Source organism: Numida meleagris, chromosome 9 (assembly GCF_002078875.1).
Source record: "Numida meleagris isolate 19003 breed g44 Domestic line chromosome 9, NumMel1.0, whole genome shotgun sequence".
Taxonomy (NCBI): domain Eukaryota; kingdom Metazoa; phylum Chordata; class Aves; order Galliformes; family Numididae; genus Numida; species Numida meleagris.
In genome coordinates, this window is record NC_034417.1 from 6,194,677 (window position 1) to 6,219,321 (window position 24,645).

At 37.6% G+C, this 24,645-nt stretch overlaps 1 protein-coding gene across 4 annotated transcripts in view; it reads left to right on the plus strand.

Moving 5' to 3' along the window:
* Positions 1 to 24,645, plus strand: part of MYO1E (myosin IE) — a 124,762-nt gene that overhangs the window by 92,559 nt on the left and 7,558 nt on the right. For all 4 annotated transcript variants that reach the window (XM_021407745.1, XM_021407744.1, XM_021407743.1 and 1 more), the window contains 12 exons: positions 407 to 493; positions 1,575 to 1,742; positions 2,476 to 2,561; positions 3,147 to 3,228; positions 4,353 to 4,459; positions 8,111 to 8,209; positions 11,878 to 12,022; positions 15,789 to 15,903; positions 16,403 to 16,572; positions 17,055 to 17,200; positions 22,435 to 22,581; positions 23,895 to 24,052. In XM_021407745.1, coding sequence (XP_021263420.1) covers positions 407 to 493; positions 1,575 to 1,742; positions 2,476 to 2,561; positions 3,147 to 3,228; positions 4,353 to 4,459; positions 8,111 to 8,209; positions 11,878 to 12,022; positions 15,789 to 15,903; positions 16,403 to 16,572; positions 17,055 to 17,200; positions 22,435 to 22,581; positions 23,895 to 24,052 — 1,510 coding nt within the window. The remainder of the gene's footprint in view (positions 1 to 406; positions 494 to 1,574; positions 1,743 to 2,475; positions 2,562 to 3,146; positions 3,229 to 4,352; positions 4,460 to 8,110; positions 8,210 to 11,877; positions 12,023 to 15,788; positions 15,904 to 16,402; positions 16,573 to 17,054; positions 17,201 to 22,434; positions 22,582 to 23,894; positions 24,053 to 24,645) is intronic.

Below are 24,645 nucleotides of genomic sequence, written 5' to 3' on the forward strand. Positions count from 1 at the left end.
AATCTTTAAATGTTATTTTGAAGCCTTCTCCTTGATACACCGTCACGATCTTCATAATTTTTAAAATAGTTTAGGATATGGATGCTAACTGAATTGTTAAGATAACATAAAACTTGTTTGGTTACAATTCACAAAATGCTTTGACAGTAAACACACTGGAAAAACACAGTCCTGCTCTTTTTGGTGACTGCTGAAGAGCTACAAATACCAAGAGTGGGGAGAACAAAGAAGGATTTTAGGTCGGCTCTTAGATGGAAGAGAGCTGGATTTAATCATCATATGGGTCATTCCTGCCCCTACCCAATAACAGAGTTGACAGGTCTTTCTAAACACAAGTAGTGTAGAGCTTGTATGAATGTTGTGAATTGGGCAAGGGAATATTTGCATCTTTCCTCTTACTTAACAGGAAGAATACGTGCAAGAAGGAATTAGATGGACGCCAATAGATTACTTTAACAACAAAATAGTGTGTGACCTCATAGAGAACAAAGTGGTAAGTATTTGGCATAAACAAATGGAAAAAAACAGCAAGATTTTTTCTGCCAAATATCTGGGCAACTGCTTTGCTGTCAAGAGAAAAATGCAAATACTGTTTGCTCAGTAACTGAGTCATGCTAAGCCTATATATAAGTCTTACATAAGATATTTTAAAAGATCTTATAAGAGCTCTAAGATATATAGTATTTAAGATAGTGGCCAAAAAGAGAACCATAAGATAACGTGATTGATAAATGTGACTGAGAAGTTCCGCGTTTGGAAATTACAACTTTAGCCACCTAAATTTGTTACGCATTCCATGACGTATTCTTCTGTACGTGTTAGATAAGGCTCTCTATGTCCCTGGGACACCTGTTTCACTTTGGAAAAGCTACAGTAGCAGCTTCTGTTGAGGTCCTGTAGCAAATCAAGCAGAAACAAGTGAAGAGGAAGTATCAGAAATTGTTGCACCTAGAAGAAATCTGTTTTCTTTGCACCAGGAAACATTCTGCAGCTTAAATTCTGTTCTGACTTGGGATGACAGCAATTGTTATTATCAAAGTGTTGTTTAGGATACAGATAGTTCTTATATAAGGCAATAAATTTTAATGGTAGTTCACGTCATACATTCCCTTGCACTTAAAAGATTTCACCTGGCTTCTATCTGCATCAGGATAACTAGGAAAAGGATTGGGTGTCTGTCACAATCTTAGATCTGTTTGTCTCTAAGCTTGTCAGATTGCAGTATGTGAGTTTATATATTTATTTCAAACATGGCTTTATTTTTCTGGTGGAATGACAAAAAAAAAAGATTACTTTGTAAAGTAATTAGAAACTGATTTATTTTAAACTACAGGAATCATTTTCTCTATCGTTTCCTGCTCTGTCACTAGGTTTACATGGACTTGCATCTCTCCTTAAACTATTTTCATGCCAGTTTACAAATTAGTCTGTACTATGAACTCTGCAGACTGATGTTGATTTTTTTTCTGCTGTGTTTTTGTAGTAAATAATATTCTTTTTTGGGGAACTTGGGGGGAAAAAAAGCGTCTTTATTTTTCCCCCTCACTTTTTGTTGTTTTTCTCAAATGTGTTAGAATCCCCCAGGAATTATGAGCATTTTAGATGATGTGTGTGCCACAATGCACGCAGTGGGAGAAGGAGCTGACCAAACACTGCTTCAAAAACTCCAGATGCAGATTGGGACTCATGAACACTTCAACAGCTGGAATCAGGGATTTATCATTCATCATTATGCTGGAAAGGTAACGTGGAAAATCAAAACTGAATTCTGCATAATGTGTTTCTAAAGAAAAAGAACAGTAATAAAACGAAAGGGAAAGAAGTATCTCTAGAGAGTTATTCTGATTTTAAATAGCCAAATTATCTCTGGAGATATTGTCTTCCTTTCACAACACAGGGATCTTGTGCCCTAATGTGTGTTCCTTACTTAGGAGAGCAGTCTGAGCCTTGCTGCTGTCAACTGTACTAACCAAAACTTAGTATTAAATGTAATAAATCAGTGCTTTGAAATCCTCCTTGCATAACAGCAGAAAGTTTAAAGCATTCAGGCATTTTTAAATGATCCTGAAGTGATGATATACCAGTCAAATTAGAAGTATTATGTACATTTCTGTCTTGCTTGGGTGTATTTCTCAGACTACTCATCATTTCATGCTATTATATTTAATGACAGTATATCATTGTTATGCAAAATATTTTTCTTCTATAATGTTAAGTATTAAATTCACTTGTATTGACTTCTGTTGGCTAGTTCCATAGGTCTTTTTTTGTTGAGCTTAACTATATGGATGTAATTCCTTTGTTGTGAAAGAGTCAACTAATATATGCAAGGATTTAGTCATCGCTATAGTGTCTTTAAATAGTATCAGACTAACCAAAATTTCAGAGCAGCTACTGATGAGGACAGGATATAAATTTTCTGTAATTATTGGGTTCTCAACTTACCACAAACAATCAATTTCCACCTTGGCCCAGGTATCTTATGATATGGATGGATTCTGCGAGAGAAATCGGGATGTTCTTTTCATGGACTTGATTGAACTCATGCAGAGCAGTGATTTGTACGTAAGCAAAATTTGCTTAAAGCTAGGAATAATGTGCTAGTTTAGATGGATGCAGAGGGCTTAACTTCTCTACTGCTTCACAACTTGTGAGCTAATTTGCATAAAAATGGAAATAAAGCATCAGTACAGTAAAACAGTATAACTTCCATTATACTTGATCTTCATTTTCTGCAAATCTGAGTAAGTAGGGTACTAAAATGTCAGAATGAAATGGTATAGTGATAAATATTTTTTGGCCTCAAAGAAGGCTGTCACTAATATGGCATTACAGCAGAATAGGCACTGTTTTAACATATAGAGTAATTTTTTTCTGTAATGTATTTTAATTGAGGCTTTTTAGGAAGCACTTTGCGCCTGGAAGACTGGTATCACATGTCTCCCAAAGCTCACTGAAATAGAGATCTCTGTGAGGAATGAAGCTCATGGAAAATACTAATCTTAAAATAGATTCGATGGCACTCTGGATTAATATAAAAAGCTATTTATATTCTGCTCAACTATCAACTTTTACAGCATATTCCTTTACACTTCTGCATTGAATTGTCTTTATATATCAACACTATTTTGCTTATTCTTTTCTAGGCCTTTTATAAAGGCTCTGTTTCCTGAAAATCTTCAAGTGGACAAGAAGGGTCGTCCTACCACCGCGGGCAGTAAAATCAAAGTATGGCTATTTTTGTATGTGCATATATGAATGTGGCTGTGTTTGTGCGAGTTTACCTAAACTAAAAAGAAGGTAGTCTTTGTTTTTATTATCCAGGCGTTTTTTAAAGACAGACATAGGAGTGTTCTGATTGCAAAGCAATGCGTTGTTTCAGTTGTTAGAATCATGTTTTGCCCAGCATTGCTGTTCATTAAACCTTTTGTTCAGCTGCATTTTACGGCACTGAATTTTCAAAATGAGCAATTGATGGTAGTGGTAATAGTACTTGCATGTGCATGATGAATGAGCCCCTTCACTCAGCCACTTGATGTCCTACAATTAACTACAGATAACTGGTCTCTTTATAGCCCAGAAATGCAGCAGGGCCTGATCCTACGCCCACTGAAGTCAACAGAAGTCTTTCTATTGACCATAACGTGGGCTGAATAAGGCAGCGAGTGTTAGAAGGCAAGCATCTTTTTTTTTGAGGCTGGCTGTAAAATATACATTTAGATAACATACTTGAAGGCTTTGGAAATCAGTATTTTTTCAGCATCTTTCCTCCTATTTCAACCTTACAAATGAGACCACTTGACACATTCCCCACGCTCACCACTCTGTATTTTTATATAGTAGTTAAAAAATATTACATAGCTGGAGATAATGGGGACTTCTATTTATGGATAATGTTTTCCTGAGAGAGTGGTGTTGAGTTTCTATGTTTATCTATCTTTTACAAACACATTCATAGAGACCAATGTGGGTAAGTTTTAAATAAAAAGAATAACATGATTTGATGGGGCAAAAATGATTTGTGAAACAGGAGAAAACTGTCCAGTAACATAAAAATAACAAATAGAATCCTTTCCTTAATTTTGTGTACTTTTGCTATTGACTAATTTTGTTTTCTTTTAATTCCTCCCTTATACGTTATGCACACAGAAATAAATGACTTTTTCTATAGATAGTTTTTCTAAGCTAAAAGAGCAGCTCTCTTACTGCTTCATGCTGTCCCAAGACACTTTGGCCTTTCTGGAGAAGAACCAGAGCCACGTGGATCATCAGATGGTCGATATCCTTAGAACTCTCTCAGAGGATTTACACTTTTCACCTCTGATCCTATTTTTTTTTCCTCAATTTTACAGAAGCAAGCAAATGATCTTGTTGGCACCCTCATGAAGTGTACACCCCACTATATCCGCTGCATCAAACCAAATGAAACAAAGAAGCCTCGAGACTGGGAGGAGAGCAGGTATGGATAAGCAAGAGGGTGTGATGAGAACGAGCACTGAGTAAGAAACAAACTACAAAAATTCATGTTTTTTAGTCATATAACTTACAGACAAACAGGACTAGATACTCTAAAAGCCTTCAGAAATGAGATCTCTCCTAAACTCTGAAAATAATTCTAAATAATTCTAAATTAATTCTAACTTTTGCTTCACACCTTGAAAACTTCCTTAATAGGGTAGCTGAAAGCCAGCAGGATGTCTGAATTTACTTTCATGAATCAAACAACAAAAAAAAACCACGAAAAAAACCCAAGAAAACACATATGTATAGCAAAGAATATAGTTTATGTTGGTTTTTTACTTTCTGACTTCAAGTTTCATTATCCATCTCTTTAAAGAGAAATTGATAGAGCACGATATCAGGTGGTAATATAGACGTTGGATTTATGTATGAATCTTCGGTTGATTGCATCCGCTGTAAGGCATCCTTAAGCGTATGGTACTTTTAAGTATCTTCTTACAGTTTAAAAAGAGATGCTTTTCTTTTTCTCACCGAGGTAAGGTACATTACTGAACATTTTTAATCATACATCAAGTACGTTTTGTATCAGTAGAAGTGCTGATGTTTGCAGTGTGGGTTTTTTTTTTTTTAAATCACAGTGAAACAGTTTGTGAAGTCTGATAAAGAACATTCTTGACCACATCAACAGCACACCAAAATTCACTTCCTGCCATTTGGCACACAGACTAGGACAATTACATGCAGATGTAGAGCACTTACAGAAGCCACAATCATGACTGCCCCTTGAAAGTGTCATTTAGGTCCTGGCAGTAAATGTAGATCCTTTCTCTAGTTTTTCCTTCCCTTCCCACCCCTTAAAATCCTACTATGCACCACTTAATTTCACACTGATGCTGGGAGAAAAGTTATTCTAATAAAAGTATGCCTAAAACTTGTAGCAAAGAAAAAAAAAAAAAGTATACATTGGAGGGCTTTTAAAATCAATCATTTACATATTGGAAAATAGGTCTTTTATTGTGGAAAGTGTTGCTAGGAAACCAGTGAAACCAACAAACAAAAACCTAGTCCAACAAACGGCCAGCTTTCAGGAAGCCCATTCTGAAGTAAAAATAGGCAAGATTTCTTTTTTCCCCCCCCATAATGGGGATGATATTTGGCAAGTACAGCAGCTACTGATGCTAAAATAATAAATTAAATGCAAAAGATTGTGTAGTATCACACTCAACTACAAATGGAATGAGTTCTTAGGATAATGGTAACTCTTAATCCCCCTTTAAAAATACTAACATTCTCTCCCTTTCAAGCCATTTCTCAAATATTAACACATCACATAGTGACAGTAGTGGCACATCCAGGGAAAAGAGATGTAAGTGTGTGCATATTTCAACTCAAAGTTCAGCTTGGTCAATTTTGTGTTGTCGCAATTTTGCTGTAAGAAAGACAAAATACAGCTGAGTGCATGTATGGGGTATTTTGCTATGTTGGGTTAGTGGTTTTGGTTTTCTTCTGCGATCATTTAATGAATGCGAATGAAATGAAAGTGTTACTGAATGAGGAAAAGCTTCACAAAGCCCATCCTTGTGCTTATAGAAGCCACATCATTCCAGCTTTCTGCAACTTCTGAATAATTTCAGAATAGTCTGCGCTTTAGGATAGACCTTGTATAATACCTAAACCTTGTACAATACCTTAGCTATTCCAAAAATCGGGGTGTTCCTTGAAATGTGTTTTTGTTCAGCTCCTGGCATAGTCACTTGGACCTGTATTCAAAATTGCTGCATTAGCTGAATTCCCAGACCCTGACCTGCTTAAGGCTGATGCCTGGAGGGAGGTTTTCAGTGTGCCTTTTCTCAGAAAGAAAAGGAAAAACAGAAAAATGTCTCAAATTCTGTGTTGCTAGACACTAATACTGGCAGGACACTAAGAAAAAGGGAGTAATACTGTTGATGCAGTGCATTATTCCAGATGTGAATAGGAGGGAAAAGCTATAAACAGGAAAATGTATTTTTGTCCATCAATTTTCTACTGTTACTGTACCAGGATTCTTGGAGTAGGTACAAAACATACTTTATTCCTTGAACACAGCAAGATTAAGGTGTGCAATATTTTTATTCTCAGATAAAAGGGCAGCATCTCATTATTTAATAACTCTAATCAACGCTCCTTAAAATAAGAAATAACCAAAGGGCTGTTGTCAGTTGTAGCGTGGGGCTTCAGAAGTTTTTTCCCTTCATACTGAGTCATGTGAAAAGAATGTATCTACTGAAAAAAGAAAAATCAGCAGGCCGTGCACGTTATATTGAAATCTAACATTTCTAAATAGCTAGAGAAATAACAATGAATTAAGCTAGAGAGTTTTCAAGACTTAAAAAATCTTCTGTAAACAGAAAAACAGTAATTAAAACAGGATTAAGATCACATGGTTCCTTACAGCCTCACTTTTTTTTTTAATTAAAATTATATGTGAATTCTCTGTTCTATACTATTCTCTGTTCTATACTATTAAATGTACAGGACTAAGATCTTAAAAACTCTTCTTTCTGACTGAAAGCTAAAGCTTCCAGAATTTGCCCCAGAAGAAACAAATCACCAGAAAACCAATGGCGGTGGAACCCCTCAAGGCTGCGTTTCGGAACTCAGAATTAAAAGCTGACATTGCCTCTTCCAGCCACATGACTTAGAAGAGATAAGGAAATGCAAAGGAAAACAGCAAGAGTCATACGCTGTTAGCAGAGTTAACTGAAATTCTTCAAATTTCCACGTGTTAAAAAGTAGACTAGGAGGATATGTAAGAAGGAAGAGAAAATATGTTCCACAGCTCCAGAAACAGGAAAAGGTGCCAAGAGGAAGTTCTTTAGCTGTTTTTCTGCCTTGAGATTTATGGGGAAATACTTGTTCCCTGTTTAGGACCCAAAAGAAAGGATTTTGCAAGAGGGCTCTGTAATGATTTGGGGATAACGATGTTTCAGCTCGTGTGTACAGCAGTCTCTCTCCTCAGCCATTAATGCTTTCAGTGGGACTTGCACCAGCTCAGTTTTTTTTCAAAATAAAGCACGCCGTGAGCAAGCTTTCTGGGAGTGCTCCTTCAAGTCTTGTGCCTATCCTCAAACCCTCCCTTTGCAACATGCTGAAGTCTGCAACTGTACTGGCTTTTCATGAATATACCATTCAGAGTTTCTTGCTTCTGATTCTGGGTGTGATAAAAGTTTGGCATCTGGGGCTTTCTCGAGTCTTCAGATGTGGTGCTTCGCCAGAACAGCCAAAAATGAGCTGTGAGCAGCTGTCCCTGTTTGGGGCATGTAAAACATACATAAAAACTACAGTTAAAGATCATCATTTCCCACTGCCTTGGATTCCAGCCAGTACCTACCAGTGTAGCTAGTTACTTGGTCTCTTGTGGGTATTAGTGAAGAAATTTGTACATAAACTTCTTAGGAAGTTTGACTACTAAAAAGAAAGCTAAGGTAAAATTGCTGTATGTTTCAGTAACGTGGTTTTGCCATGCAGTGTGCAAGAATAAATAGATTCATATACCTGTGCATTAGTTTTAGAATTACAGTCTTTAAGCAGACGGGATTTCAAGAATACTTCAATCGACAAATACGCTGAAAAAAATGGATTGTAAATCTTGCTTTGTTTTTGTCCACAGGGTAAAGCATCAAGTGGAATACTTAGGTCTGAAAGAAAATATTCGAGTAAGAAGAGCTGGCTATGCCTACAGGCGGGTTTTCAAGAAGTTTTTGCAGAGGTAAGGGTAATACTGATTTTGAAGTATTACAGAATATTTGCTTGCATCATGAAGATAAAAAAGTTGTGAATTTTGAAAGCTTCTCATTTCCCGCTTTTCCTCATTGTTATTTACCTTGTTAAAGATCTAGGCTATGCAGACATTCGAAAGTGTCTTAAAAACAGTCTCTTTGTGTCTTTAAAATCTTTCCATTTTCCAGTAAGCGTGCCTAAGGCCTCAGTTCTTCTTGTTGAGTTAGGAGCTCTATATTTGTGGAATCCAAGGGTCTACATACTAAATTCTGTTTAAAATGTTATTGTTGCTCTCCAGCCACTCTTTCCCAGTGACAGAGGATAGGCAAAGAAATACATGCCTGCCATTCAGCAATTTCAGTGAAATGAGTAACTTATTAGCTTAAATTGCTGGTGTTAAAACAGCTGGGAATGGTAACAACCAAATGTTGCAGCTGCTCACAGAATGAAAGCCATGAGATAAATCCTCATTTTAGTGTCTTAGGACCAGCTGTTGAAATGAATTAGCTACCTTCACTAGCTACTGAATCCTACTAAATGGAAGTAGTTTCCGTATTTAGGCGACGTTCAATCTCTTTTATTATAGAAAATTGAGACATGCACCTAATTAATGTCCAAACCAGGATATTACATGACAATTCAGCTTTTGTTGGAAATCCTTGTGTTACATTTTAAAATAGAAAATAACAAAACCCAGTCAGTTGTTCCAAGGAATGGAGTATGATTCAGCAAATGGCTCAGAACAAAGCCACTGATAATACTTTGTGTTCTTTATGATAATACAGAGGGTTGTAATTATCTAGTAATAAACAGTCCTAAAATACCTTAAGGTGTGGACTCCATTTTAATCCTGGGATAATTTTTAATCATGTTTTTTTCCACCATCTTCAAGCCCAGACGTATTAAACGTGAATGTGCTTCAGATTTCAGAACCTTACATGAAGGCTACTGCAAAAACAGAATATCAGATTAATAATGGATATGAAATGTAGCCTAACAATTGTTGAAAACTGATTATGAGAGCTGAGCAAGTCTAGAAAGGTCTGCACAGAGGAAAGCCTCATGGTGCTTCTGAAAGGTGAATAGATTGCTACACTTCATATGCAGAGATCCACAATGAGCTGAAACCATTCTCTATGGAATTTGTTTGTTTCAAGTCAGTATTGTTAAATTTAACATTTTGTTATGAGTAAAACCTTTCCTGCAACCTTTCCGTTTACAGCTCCCTAACATCCAGAACAAACTCTGTTCTGACACCATGAGTCGGTGTGAGTAGAAGCGAGCTGAGGCATGGGATGGTCAGGAAATGCATGCTTGTACACTTGTTTTCATTGGGAGCTCGTTGGCGGCTCAATATAAGTGGAGATTTCAGGACTGAGTAGACTTATGTATGAAATTTACATTTGCATGCAAAAAGCCAAAGGCACTGAAAAGGCTTGTGTGTTTCAAAGCATAACCAGTCTGAAAGCTGAACTCCATACTCCTGTACTTACAGATGGAACCTAACTGCTTACTGGGAATTTATTTATAATAGATAATTCGTTTCAGCGATCGTGATTTTGGAATTGTTTCAGAAGCATTTTAAGAACACAGAATGCTGAAATCCCCCATAAGCTCAAACAACATGTAAAATTGAAGAACTTACTAAGATAATAGGATATTGATATGAGCCATTTAATTGGAAAGATGCAAAAGTACCCTGAAGAAAAGTGCTTTTCATTTGTAAACAGCAGTGGACAACAATAGAACTGACACAGATGGAATGTTAAATTCTAGAACTTGTGCTTAATTGGAGCATATTATGATCTTTTTTTTCCCCTGTAGACTTATCATAACCATAAATTATTTGAAGTTAGTTTGCATTTATGAAAAAGGAGAATTTCAAATCTATTCTTATACCCAAGAACTTTACTTAAACTATGAAAGTCTTCAGTCTTACTTTTCCTAGTGGCCTCCTTCATAGCTCAGAAGATGTAGGAAAGAATTTGCAACACGCAAATGTAGTGTCAAATTCTGTTGTGTGAAAGGTGGCACAATTTGGATTGCCTTTATTAACTTAAGCTCTTTTACATTCAGACTTGGCTGTACAACTATATTGTTGGAGGTATGTGATGAACCTGCAAAAGAGTCCCTTAAATAAGCTGGGAGTTAGTTTAACTTACAATTCCTGCTTACTGCTGTGCATCTATCTATCCCATATACACAGATAAATAATTTACATGTTCTATAAACAGATCATATATATATGTACATCTATATTTAAGATGTCATACTACTTCTGTTACACCATCATGCTAGTATCTGAGCATTAGGTAACTAATAGAGTTGAACAAGAAAAGTAGTATTCAGAGGTGTTTGGGGAGTTCTTTTGTGTGATATGTTCCTTTTTAATGTTTTGCTGTTTGTCTTTATGTGGTACTGCCATTTAAGTTGCATGACACTACTTCATTGTTTTGGCTAGATAACATTTTAGGTATGGCAAGAATGAGAAATGAACATTCCCTGAATTAATTTTCTAACAACTCCTTCTGTGATTTTTCTGAACATTTTATTGGAAGCTGCCTACATCTTTCTACCTGAGAATTACAACAAACTAAACTCCATACTCTATCACTTACTTATTTAATTGAATAGTGCACTAATAAGCATGATACAGTCTATATAACTGAAGTACATTGTGCATTATGAAAAAAAGAGTCAAGGTTAAAGAACAGAAGATTTGTGGGCGAAATTTGTTAGAACACATTTAGGTGTTCTCCAGTCTTTGTCAAAGGAGTTTAAATAGCTACTGCTAGAGAAGTTAGTTATCCTCACACATGTTGAGGCAGCTAAAGGCCATCAGCACTTCTGAGTGGGCAGGGTAACAAGAAATTTGTCAGTTCCAAAAGAGCAAGTTAAGCATGAGAAAGTGGACAGTTTAAAAGGAGCTGTAACCTGGAATCTACCTCATTTCTAAGGCTTAAAGAGAGTATCATGAGATAGAAGGCTACTCGCTTATCAAATACATGGTATTACAGCACTTCCCCACCTCATTCCCTAGCTCTTTTTTATGGTCAGTTCACCTCAATGTTCCCTCCAGATAGCACCAACATCACAGGATCTTCCCTCCTGGAGCAGATGCTAAGCCAAAGGCTCTATGGGATAAGGCCAAGAATGGCTCCTTGCTACATGCAGACCAGCTGTTGTTAACAGGTGGGTTAGGAGAACAAGCTGTCTACTTGCTTAGAAAACACAAAAAGCCTTTGTAAGAATAAGGAAGACAGAAAAGCTTAAGGGGGAAGTTGGTCACATGCTTGGGAAGGAGTCTAGCATACCAAGGGTAAGGAGGTACTTTAACCTGTAAATCATTGCTAGTAAATAACCTTGCCCTGGATTTAAGATTAGAGCAAAACTTTCTGTAATTAATTACTACAGTTACTAGATAGTAACTTCAGATCTGGAAATGGGAGATTCCTGGACACTGTTGCCCTTCTCATTGCAGCTGTTTGGTCTTGCAAAGCAAATAACACAGTATTGCATCTTCCTGCACTCTAAGCTTCTCTAACTCCTGCCAAGGGGGCAAGCGCTATTCCAGTGCAATCTGGCTAAGAGTCAGTGGTATTCTGTTGCTGATGTTTGATGTCAGGTTTTAATCTTTTCTTCTCCTGGATGGTTAAGATACGCCATTCTGACCAAAGCAACTTGGCCTTCCTGGAAAGGAGATGAGAAACAAGGAGTTCTCCACCTGCTTCAGTCAGTCAACATGGATCCTGACCAATACCAGCTTGGGAAATCCAAAGTCTTCATCAAAGCTCCAGAGTCTGTAAGTGTGTCAGTACGCGAGTCTATTAATATGAAGCTTTTGCTAAAATAGATGGCCTTCCTGCTTTGATGTTGCCCAGCTTATCTGCCAGGACGGGAGAAGCATCAGAATGCAAGTCAAGCTGGGCAGGCCTGTCACAGATGCCTTGAGGCTGTGGGTACAGTAATATTAGAACCTCGTTTCTGTGATGGGTACAGTTCATCTTTATATATCAATGTGATACTTACACGAGGAACATTAAATACATCAGGAAGAAGAGATGGGACATATGAAGATGCTTTGGTGTCAGGTTGCACATGGTGACATGCCATCAGAATCTGTCATATGAAGGAATATCATGGTGTGAGAACACATCTATGGCTATTTGCCCAAGTGAACAGGTCCTTTTCTCAAGTATAAGAGCTACTGATGAAAATAAGAGAAAAGCTCCCAAGTTTATTTGAGTAAACTGGTGTCACAGAATAGCTAACTTGAAATCCCATTCAAAAACGTTAGGTAGGCATATTAAGGCTGCTTTTATCCTGTGGCTGCTGAACTGCACAAAACAGTGGAAAACAGTTCTGTTACTTCATTATTCAGGAAAGTTGTCAAGGAAGGAAGGTGCGCTCTATTTACCATCGTGTATTCCTTATCTATCAGAAGCAATCAGGCTTACTTAGTGAAACTCCTTCTGGTTGTCTGCTGGCTTCCTAGTACTTTGCCTTAAATTACACATCAAAATAAAAGCAGAACACTTCTATTTCTATTATTTTCCTTCTGAGAAATACTTTTTTGCTCTTTAGAGTAGTAAAAATTCATGCAGTGACTCTGCTGTACCCCATCACGTGGCAAGATCCCAGAGGGAAAATACTTCCTCAGAGTCATAACCAAAATTGATTCTACCATGAATAGAGTCAGAAAGATAGTCTCAGTTGTTTAGGAGAAACAGTACTTTAAAATCCCTGTCATTTGAGAAAGACATGTTTATAATAATAATAATAATAAAGCATACAATGTTCAAGGTATATGGGGTGCTTCAATGCTTGGATGTATGTTGGCAGAGCAGGAAATTCTAGTGTAGGATTAATCCTAATTAATCATTGCCATCAATGCACATTTGTTACCAACTACAAAGAAGCGTGAGCTTTGTTTGCCTTCCACCATAGCACAGGTCATGATTTATTTCCTAAGATTTCATTGAATTTTGGCTTACAAAGGTCTTGTTATAACCTTGGACATTAGTGGATGAGTGTCTTTGATATCTCTTCTTGCGACAACAGCTGGGACTTGTACTTTGCTGAGTACCTCAGGTTGATGGCAGGGTGGTGGCAAGTACACATTCTGGTCAAGTAGCTGTTTGGCTTACTTAGCTGCTCGTAAGGACTGGGGAACAGAATTTGTAACTTAAACAGCATCTTCCAGTTGGTTACCTTACACTGTAGCAAACCTGATTTTACTGTTTTCACTGTGAAATTACTTATATCCATACCATTATTTGTAGTTCATTTTAAACCCAATAGAGTCTCAGTTTAGGAAGTTAATAAGGAAACCAAAATAATTTGTGTAATGGCTGTTTTCTTGATCTTACTCTTATGGAAAGATCAATCCAGTTTTAAACTATTTTTGTTCTCAGTTATGTAATAAGTCATAAGGAAATAACTTCCCTGACTGCCAAAAAGTCAATATCTTTTAGTATCAAAGAGAAAATGACTCATATTATTAAAACATTGACTAGAGTCGTATCACTTTTGAAATAGTAAATGAAAAATTGTCTTCCATCAGTAAAGAAAGAAAGCACCTGGATGAAAAATACTTGATTTGCTCAGGAGTATAAGGGGGAGCTTTATAATATACATAAGGAAAGAATTTTTACTTCAGTATTTCATAGCCTACATTTTACTGAACCACGTTAGCTTGATGTTTTTGTGGAACTTCCTTAATTGGGACTCTGCTGACATTCAACTCTAAGTGACAGGCTATTTTGCACTGATATTTTGCAACTACCAATATTGTTAGAGAAATAAATTACATGTTCACGTGTAAGCTGAATTAGACAAGGCTTGATCATGCCACGGCTGAGACTTAAGAATTTTTTGCATCAGGAGCAGTCATGCCTCTCTGCTGAAACACTATCTAGTGCTTATGTGTTTGTGAGGGGTTTTTTTGGTTTTTTTTTTGAGTTTCTGTAGATGGAGGTTTTCCAGCTGTAAAATAAGGTTTTATGGGTGGTAGAAATGAGGCTTCATTATTTACATTTCCATCAAACACCTGAATAAATAACTTTGTACAAAAACAAGCAAGGCCCTGCGGAAATAGTTTGCACAAGATCAAGTTTCCTTCTTAAGATCAATATGAACAACGTTTTTTCTAGATTAGCATGGTTTAGCAGCATGCAAAGGATCCTGCAGCCCAGGTTCATTTCTTGATATACCTGTCTTTACTAATGTTCTCTTTTGAGAGCTATGTAGGTTGCTCCAAAAGTAACACCTCCTATTTATTTCCATGGAAACTACAACAAATACAAAGAGCACACAATAATGCTATTTGATAGAGCAAATTCTCAGCTAAAAAACACTCTTCTTCAACATAGTCACCACCTCTAGCTGTGCATGTTTGCCAGTGATGAACAAGTGCCTATGTGCTGTGCTCATAAAAATCTGCACCAGTGGAGGTGACCCACTGTTTCACAGTGTCACTGTGAAACTGCTAGGAAAATGTTGCCCATGCAGTCCACCTTTGATCGGCCCAAAAAGCTGGAAGTCAGAAGGCACCAAATTTGGACTGTACAGTGGGTGTGGCAGGACAACTGAGCTAACAATGTGCTTCATGGTCTTCAAACTGGTATGGGGCCTGGCATTATCATGTTGCAAGAGAAAGGTTGTCTTCTTCTCTGGCCTGACTCTGGGAGTTCAAGCCTTCAGCTTAGTTAGCGTTGCGATGTAGCGGTCAGAGTTGATGGTTTGTCCGGGTTCCAGGAAATCCAGAAGGCTCACTCCTTTCTTGTCTCAAAAGAAGACACAACCCTCAGTGGATAAAGTGAGGTGTGCTATCTTGAACTTCTTCTTCCGTGAAGAGTTCACATTACCATTCTGTGGACTGCTTTTTTGACTCCAGTTTGTAGTGGTGACACCACTTCTATCACCAGTATAATGGCATGATCTGGGAAACTGTCACTTTCTGCATCATATTGCTTTAAGGCACAGTAGAGGGAAATAGCAAATCAAGCCAGTGGACTGATTTAATACTGTAATTGTTATTCAGATGCTCATGTTTCTGGTAAGATAAGAAAAAATAAATTTACAAAATGTAAAAGACTATAATGAAATACACCGTATCCTGCAATAATTTTGAAATTTTTCTTATGCATTATATTTACATATTTTTTTAGAGGGACCTAAAAAGAAGGTGGATCTTCAATTTTGATAAATCATCATTTCCTCATAAATTTTAACAGCGTGGGCCAAATCACGTGTCATACTGAAGATGATATATAATACATGGTCATAATTATAAATTCCACAGCCAGCCTACAAACTTCACTGATAAGGAAAAATGGAGCAATGGACTCAACAGTGTTAAATACAGATGAGTAAGAAAGTTGCAAGTGAATGACAGTGCATTATATTTCACATTGCACAGATAGTTTCTTGTTCAAGACCCCTTGGTTGCAGTAGAAGGACCAGCTAGGATCTGGAGTGAAATACATATGAAAGTTGAAAGTAAAAAGTTTTCTTCCAGAAAATTTTCTTGTAAAATTTTTGACCCACCCTGCTGTCTTTTTGTGCAGCTTTTTTTGTTAGAAGAGATGAGGGAGAGAAAGTATGATGGATATGCCAGGGCCATCCAGAAGGCATGGAGGAAGTACGCGGCCAGGAAGAAATACGTACAAATGAGAGAAGAAGGTAGGTCCTAACCTTTGAAGACTTATTTCCTATGACTCCAGAAGCAGAAAGTGTGCTGCAATAGATGAAGCAAATGTATTCCTTTGTGTAGAGAAAACTATTGCTTTTGTAGACTGGGAATGACTGGAAATTGTTGGAAACCTAAGGTACCACTGATGAGGTTGGCTGTTGAGCATGCATGAGTTTCTTAGACTGGTGCTTTGGTCTCAAAAGAAAGCCAGACTGAGCAGGAGAGAATTTCCATAGTTTCAGAAGAACTCTTGATTTCATCAAAACTGCCAAGCTTATCTTCGGTAAATTTTCACAAGAATGAATTTAATAATCATGTGGATCCTTAACATAAGGGTTTACAGCAGTATCTCACTATTCTTTCCATAGTATTAACAGTTTGGTTATCACTTCTTCCCCAAGTTCTGTTTGAATCCACTTGCTATTTCAGATTACAAATTTTCAAATTTTAGCAAGTACTACTAGTCAGTGTTTATTTTTTGTATTTAAGCATCAGATCTGTTGCTGAACAAGAAAGAGAGAAGACGGAACAGCATTAACAGGAATTTTGTGGGAGATTACATAGGCATGGAGGACCACCCAGAGCTACGCCAGTTTGTGGGCAAACGGGAGAAGATTGATTTTGCAGACACTGTAACTAAATATGATAGGCGATTTAAGGTAGGTTGAAGAACAATATCCACTAATAATGAGTCCGATAGGGTGCTGTACCGATGTCTTTACCACCATTTAACAGAAACTCCATGTGTCAAAGAATTCTTGGATACCAGCTTGAAAAACAAATCTTTGACCTAAGAAGACATTGGGAAGCAGTCCACTCTCTTGATCTGAGAACACTGCCATTTTCAAACTTCTTCTTCTAGGACAAGAGTTTTGTGGGACTTGTTGGGCAGAAAGCTGTTATGAAATATTAGGAATTTCTCTGTAAAGAAATAGAGGAAAAAAGCTATTTTTTTTTTAAATACAATGCAGTCTGTTTCCAGGGTTATGTGAGTCAATAAATCAAGTGTTTCCTTCCCACCCCCCAACTCAAACCAAAGACTTGGCCCAAGTCACATTATGTATAGCTTTGGAACAGCATAATGACATTAGAGCATCAATCTCTGCATAGCTGTATATTTTCAAACAATTTTGTGTTTCAGAGTGTGAAGCGAGATCTTGTCCTCACTCCAAAGTGCATATACCTTATTGGGCGTGAAAAGGTAAAGCAGGGTCCAGAGAAAGGCCAAGTGAAGGAAGTCTTAAAGAGAAGGATGGAAGTGGAGAGAATCCTTTCTGTTTCTCTGAGGTCAGTACCTTGAACACATCTTTCCACGGACAGAGAGATTTGTGTAGGATAGCAGGAAATCAGTTGATGGATGAAGAGTGTATTTCATAAGCTGTATTTATTGACTCCTGTAAACAAAAAGCTGGACTTATTTTCACTCCCAGCCCTAATGCTATAGTAATAGATGTTTATGTTAATAAACATTTTCTGACTACTTATTAAAGTAGTTCACTTAGTTCAAGTGTAACCCAAAATATATTCTGTTAAGCATATGTTCACCATAATATGTTCAAGGAAGTCGTAGTGAGTTCTGGCTTAAGTTTGTATCCCTTACGTAAGTACACCTTGTGCATGTCCCCTGCTTCTGAAGAGTGGTTCTCTGGTGAGCTGTTACAACCTTTATTCCTAGTTGGATTTCACATCACTTCTGATGACAGTGTCAAACCAGTCCCAGCTTGCAGGAAATGCTCTTTGTGGACACCACAGATAAGAAACCTGGTTAGGTGAGTAAGTAAAAACAAGGAGAAACAGCCCACGAGACTAAAATTCATGCTTGTGTCACTTCATCCCTTTGAAGGCTGATGAACAAAGTCTCTGGATACTTCTGCATTTGTTATTGCAGTTTATCGGAGCTGGTACCTAAGTAATTTAATACAAAAGAATACAGATCTGGCCTAATGTGGCAACAAGCATTCTTCAAATACTAAAATTTCATGTCTTAACAGAATACAAGTCTACAGTTGAGTACTGTATATTGAGTGCTACTGCAAACTTCTTGTTATATGCTTACAGAATGTTGTTCCTGGTAGCATAGCCAGAAGCCTTCTCACAGACATAATTCAGTACTTAAAAAAAAAAAAAAGGCAGATGGCACATTTCTGCAGAGTTCTCAACAACGCTTCCAAGATTAGGGAAAGGTCTGCAAAACATTCCTGCCTCCAGTATCATTTTCAAAACTTGTGGTTTATTTTACCATACATTTTTCAATAGAGAACAGCTTGGGTAGATCTAGGTTAGGGTGGAACCTTGCCTTTGCACTGTGTGCCATGCAAATGCTAACCAGATTGTAGCCAGGCAGCCAGGTTGGGCCTGTAGCATTCCAAAGGCAGAGCTGCATTGAGTCAGCTAAAAAGCACAGCTTGCCAGCCAAATTAGTGAAGACCGTTACACTTTTCTCACATGTAAATAAGTTTTACAGAACATTTTGAAGCAAAAACAAATTTGCATAGTTGGGAGGAAACATGCATATTACACAATGTTTTAAATTTAGTTCATTTATTTCATTTTGTTGCAAAAGCCTTCTTAATATATGCTAAAAGTAGAAGCAGAGTTACAAACTGTCAAGCTGTTCAGGTATTACCCCCAAAACACCCCCCTGCCCCCCCCCCCCAAAAAAAAAAAGGGGGAACAAGAGGCTGTCTTCACATTAGGATGGGCTGATTTCAAAATGGATCTTACTGAAGGAATATTTTAACTCTATTAATACAGCTGAGTACTTACACAATACTCTGGCTGCAGAGGGTACAGAAGTTGCTGCTTCACTAGAATCTGAGATATCTTGTGTCAGTGACAAGAATTAGAGCTCACAATATTGAAGTCTTCAATTAATAAAACCAGAACAAAACTTTCATGTAGTACAAGTATGACCAAATCTGTATTTTTCTAGAAAACAGTTTCTCAGAGGCCAGGTTCAAAACAAGTTGCATTATTTCTTCATTCTCAAAACTCTAGTTTATAGTTTGAATTTTTAAAAAAATAATAATTTTAATTCAATTTTCATTTTAAACTGAAAAGGAAGAAAAACTCCCTATCATTTAAATTTTTTAGGTTTTTTAGATAATTGACTTCTGACTAGTTTTGAAGTGTACCTCAAGCATCTGCCTTGGAGGACAGTTCATTAAATGACAGTTTTCAGAATCTTATCCGGCATGGATCTTAGCTTTGTTCTGTATTACAGCCTCAAACTTATATAAGGTTTTTATTTGTACTATTTTTCCTGCAACACTATGTTTTAATTAGAGTAATAAAACATCAGATATATTTTAAACAGAAGGGGACAGAGGATAACTGGATTCTTGCGTTGCTATTATCTAAACTGTGTTTCAAGAAACTCATACACGGTACATTGAGGTAAGCTTGGATAGATACACCTGCACACAAGAAAGGCAGAATATTCAGCAGTATTGACATGTGTTCACAGCAAGTAACACTACATCACAGTTTAAATTTTTAAAGAAATTACACTTTGAAGTGCAATTACTCAATTTGGAATTTGTTCAGCATATTGAGTATGACAACTATTCATGGAAATGTGCTCATGCTTTTAGTAACAGTAAATAACTGAGCTTTACAATTCGTCTGATAAGCAGTGACACAGGATATCCTAACAGTATTATAAAGTCAGACTCTTTGCCAAGTGAGCAAAAAATAGGACAACTGACTGGGTAATACTTACTATAGGGCTGGGCTTTTTCTTACACATCTCCTTCAGAACCTTGCTGAAGCTCTAGATTTTCTTGATGGTAGTAAAGAAGGTCATGATTTTACGTTACTTTTTTAATATTTATTATTGCTGTTTTGAATACTAAGTAGATACCTTAAATTAATTTGCTTGTAGTTTCATACACACTTCCCTATACTATTTTAAAGATTTCAGAGTATGAAGGTGGGTAAACTTGTAATAAAAATGGGCAGTGGTATAACTCAGCATTCTTCATCAGGGAGGTTAGAACTGTATTTTCATACCTAACAGACAGGAACATTTCTAGCAGTAATATGAAATTATTTTTCAATTCCAAATGAAGTAAATAGGTACTCACAATATCTAGCAGGAGTCATAGGATTCAGTAGCTATGTGAAAAATGATGGTCACAAAACTTCCTTGTTCCACAACCTTCATATTTAAAGGGTCAGCAGTGAGGGAAACCAGCTGTGAGAGGAAAAGGAGAGAGCATGCTCAAAGTGGAAAGCTGTTAATTGCAAGGTAATTAGGATCAGAAAACAGTGATGAGGGCAGATAGACTGTGATGGAGAACTGAAGCTTCTTTTCTGACCTTAAACCTCCTCAATTCGTTATGTGTGAGGCTTTACTTTTTGAGTTACCGTGACACATTGAAGTTACATATGTGTAGTTGGCATATCATTGTCTTCTGTGTGAGGTTTATTGCTATGCAAACCATGCAAAGGTTTTCCTTAGCGATAATTAGGGAACTTTCACTTGCACTTTGCACGGCTCCCAAAGCTGCCTGCCTGCTTTTCCACAGCAGTGCAGGTGTTGACCCTTCTGAGCTATATGCCATCAGCAAGCCCATAGTGTACCATATTTAGGGAAGAAAAAAGTGAATACTATGAAGAAATGTTAAGTCTAAATCCAAACCTTTCAAATCTCTGGAAAGAAATGCAAACGGATGGTTCTTTTTTCACTTAGCAGGTGATATCAAATGTATTGAAATAAATCACTATGATAAAATTGTGTTTTCTAATATTAGCAATTGCAGGTGAAGAAAAGATGGAAGCAAATGTGTAAGAAATGAACATGGTTAATTTAAAACTCACATGAGATGAGCTTTGGAGTGTTCTGTGATAGGGAGGTTAGCTGCTTGCAGTAAATAGCTGCAGTAATAACAACCTTGCTATAAATAGCTTTTCAGTATAGCAATTGTAGTTTTAGGGTTTTTTTTGAATCATAGCAGCTGTGAATAATGTTCCTAGAAATTGTATTGGCAACTTCTTCCTCAGTTGCGACTCTTGCAGCTTGCTGGCCATATTTGTGACTGGCTTTCTTTTTCCTGTTTTCAGCTTCCTTCTCTTAAAAAAAAAATCCTGTAATCATCTCAGATGTTTTTATGTCCACAGGAATAGGATAACTTTAGTCCAATCTTAGAACAAGCACTAAGCTGACCAACCCTGATGAAGCAGCAGAGAAGCTTTGACTTCAGACACCCTGTAGTGGGCTAAAACACCATGAAAAGGAGCCATAAAATTTCTGTCCCAAATATTTAACAATATCCAACATTTTTTTTTCCAGTTGTTTGTACTACGTTTGGTGGAAGTATCATGCCTGTGACAGTTGTTTTGTGATAGGGTTAAGCAATTCCCAGCTCCGCGCAGCTGTGAAAAAAGCCTTACGCCCTCTCCTCCATGGTGCACGTGTTTCTGGCACTAGCTGGCACTTGGGGATTGGAGCTCACACCTTGAAAAGCAAGGGAATTCAGAAATGAATCTGCCAGGAATCGGGGGGAGGAAGGGAATGGCAGTCATTAAGCTCTCACCATTTTCTTGTCTAGTGCTGTGCTCCCATGCAGTGACCTGGTTCCATAAGTGCATCCTATGGGACACTAGTCAGCTTTGGAGTACAGTTATTTCAGCAAAGGGAACCAGAGTATCTTATGGTTCCTTACATGCTATTGGAGTCATGGAGTAAGGAGGTGAGGGAGAGGTGGGCATGGCCACACAGTGAGACTGCATTTTGCAGAGCCCTCTAGGTTAAAAAAAACACCAACCACAAAACTAAAAAAAAAAAAACAACCCAACCCTCCATTTCCATATTTTGGTTTTATTTGGAAAGCTTTGTTTATACCTCTTTTTAGAGAGGGTGCAGTAACAGATAGACATCATTGTAGTTATACCTAGGAACTACGCCAACATGCTCTTAAAGGGAAAATAGATACATACATATAGACACGTTACAGGCATGCCAGAACAACAGTGATCCTGGCTAAAATTCAAAGGGGTTGTGGGGACTGGAAGGACAAAAATGTCTTTTGCGACTTTTTCTGTAAGAGTCAATCCAGTGATGGCGATGGATCCCAGCATGTACATTTGTATACTGTTTAACCACTTCAAGCTAAAGACAATGGAGACTTCAGAGCATTCATTCAGAATTTGCTTGCTTTGGGTTTCAGTCTTATTTTATGGTTAGCAACTTTCCAGTTCACCTCTAATCCCAAATTTTGCCATTACTGAAGAGGTGGACTTTAATTGTGACTTTAATGTGACACATTCTTATGATACAGTGATCACTGTAGAATGACCAGCTAGCATTCCTGTGTCACAAAAGGGGTTGTTCAGGCGTTCAATTATCAGCTGCTCAAAAAAAGGTGTTCTCAGAAAGCAAGACTCTACAATTAATGCTGCTTGGACTTTCTTATGTTGTTAAAAGTTAACCGTGTGTACTTCGCAAATTTCATTACCGTACTGTCTGTATTTGTTGTTAAAGTTTTAATCTGATTGGTAGATGTTTGATTTCTTTTCAGCACGATGCAGGATGACATTTTCATTCTACATGAACAGGAATATGATAGCTTGCTTGAATCAGTCTTCAAAACTGAGTTTTTAAGCCTCTTATCAAAACGATACGAAGAGAAAACACAAGGAAAACTACCTCTGAAATTCAGCAATACGTGAGTTTAGTTTTTTCTATAATCTTTGCACTTGCTGACAAGACAAATGAATGCTACTTGCTGAGCTCCTGACACTGTGCTTTGATGTAGAAGAGGCAGCACACTATAAAAACGCAAGGGAACCGGACTTTGTTTTAGCTCATCGCAGTGTAATAGGTTAGGATTGTACCTGGGCTGTCTGCCATTTTCCACTGTCTGTGTGCATAGATAAGTTATTTTCATTCTGCTGAACATGCATCAGGCTCAAGGGCCTGCAACTTTGGCCTGCCACAGAGCACCTCTGTGCTGTCAGAGCTGGTAATGCTCCTTCCCATGAAGCAAATTAGCAACAGAAGGCCTTGGATTTGTATGCAAGAATTATAAAAGTTGAGAGGATTATTTTAGCTTCAAAGGGCAGAGGAGGACAAGTGAAGTTTGGAACGTTCCTGTAGTGTATACTCCTGTGCACTGGGAATGCTAAGCCAGTACCAGACATCTTTCTGTTCATGTAAAATATAATTTATTTCTGGGGTCTTGCCCAAAACTAAACCAAGATTTTCCTGGCTTGTTATAGAATCACAGAATGGCTTGGGTTGGAAAGGATCTTAAAGCCCACCCAGTTCCATGTCCCTGCTGTGGGCAAGGCTGGACCCACTGGATCAGGTTGCCCAGGGTCAGCCTGGCCTTGAACGCCTCCAGGGATGGGGTATCCACAGCTTCTCTGGGCAACCTGTAAATTTTATCATTATAGTTATAACTATGTATTTTATCTGGTACATTACAGAGCAGACAGTATGGAAATACTGGGAAATAAATGCGTGTGCATATATATCTGTGTGTGTATGTGTGTGTGTGCAAAAAAGTTAAGTCCCCAAATATGTACACAAAGCATATATTAGTCATCTAATGGCAGATAGAGAAGAACATTTAGGAATGGAGCAGTAATGAGTTTGCTCCAGTACAGTCTTCTGCAGAGGCAGAGCCTGAATCTGTTTTATGATAGACACATCTGTTGCTCAGAGCCTTGCACATTTTACCTCAGTAATCATTATACTCTATCCTCTCCTGAATATCTTAAACTTCTTTCCTTTAGCACGAAAGCTAAAACATTATTTAAGTAGAACACAAGGGGAGAAGAAAAAAAAAAGATGCTTAATTAGATGTTTTATGTCAGGTTATTCACTCATTGAATACAGGTTCTCAGTTTGAGCTTCTTTTTTAATATCTCTAAGTTATTTACTGCCAAGCGTCATTGTCCCGATTTGACACACAAATGCTTTGTATTTTGTTGTTGTTGATTATTTCCTTTTCTTGTTTCCATGTGCTTATACTAGGCTTGAAGTGAAGCTGAAAAAGGAGAGCTGGGGGCCATGGAGCAGTGGTGGTTCTCGACAAGTGCAGTTTGTGCAAGGCCAAGGAGATATAGCCATTCTCAAACCAAGCAATAAAGTGCTGCAGATCAGCATCGGACCGGGGCTACCAAAGAATTCCCGTACGTACGATTTTCCATTAGAAATTAGTGAGTGGTTTAGAAATGTACAGAATGGTTCAGTCTGGCTTTCTCTCCTTGCTTGCCTCTTGCCCTCAGCATTTTATTGTTTCTCTTTAACACTAGAAATAAGATCCAAGTTATGGATCATAATGATACAAGAAATTTCCCTACTGCTTTATGGTTTTTTTGGAACATATTACTTTACGTACGTAACAGCTGCTTCTGAAATGTCTGGAATTCTTTTCCCTGTGTCAAAAGAAATGTGCGTTTTTACTTATGCAACACAGCACAGAGATCACAACTAGCCAAGCATTTTGCAGGTGAGTCCTTCTTACTGCTCTGGGCTCCTGCCATTCCTCCAGTCGTGCTGATACAGAAAGGAAGTAACTTCTGTGCATCACCAAAGGCTGAACTGCAAATATACAAGTGTCTGAGTTTCATGTGTTACCTTTTTCTCATACTGATTGTGCACTGTGAAGCTTCCACCACTTAGAGGATTCTATGAGAATGAAGAAGGTTTTTCTGCACAGTTATCTTGGAGGATTAAAAAAGCAAGAAAATGTCTCCTTTCAGTATAAAATACTGACGTTTTA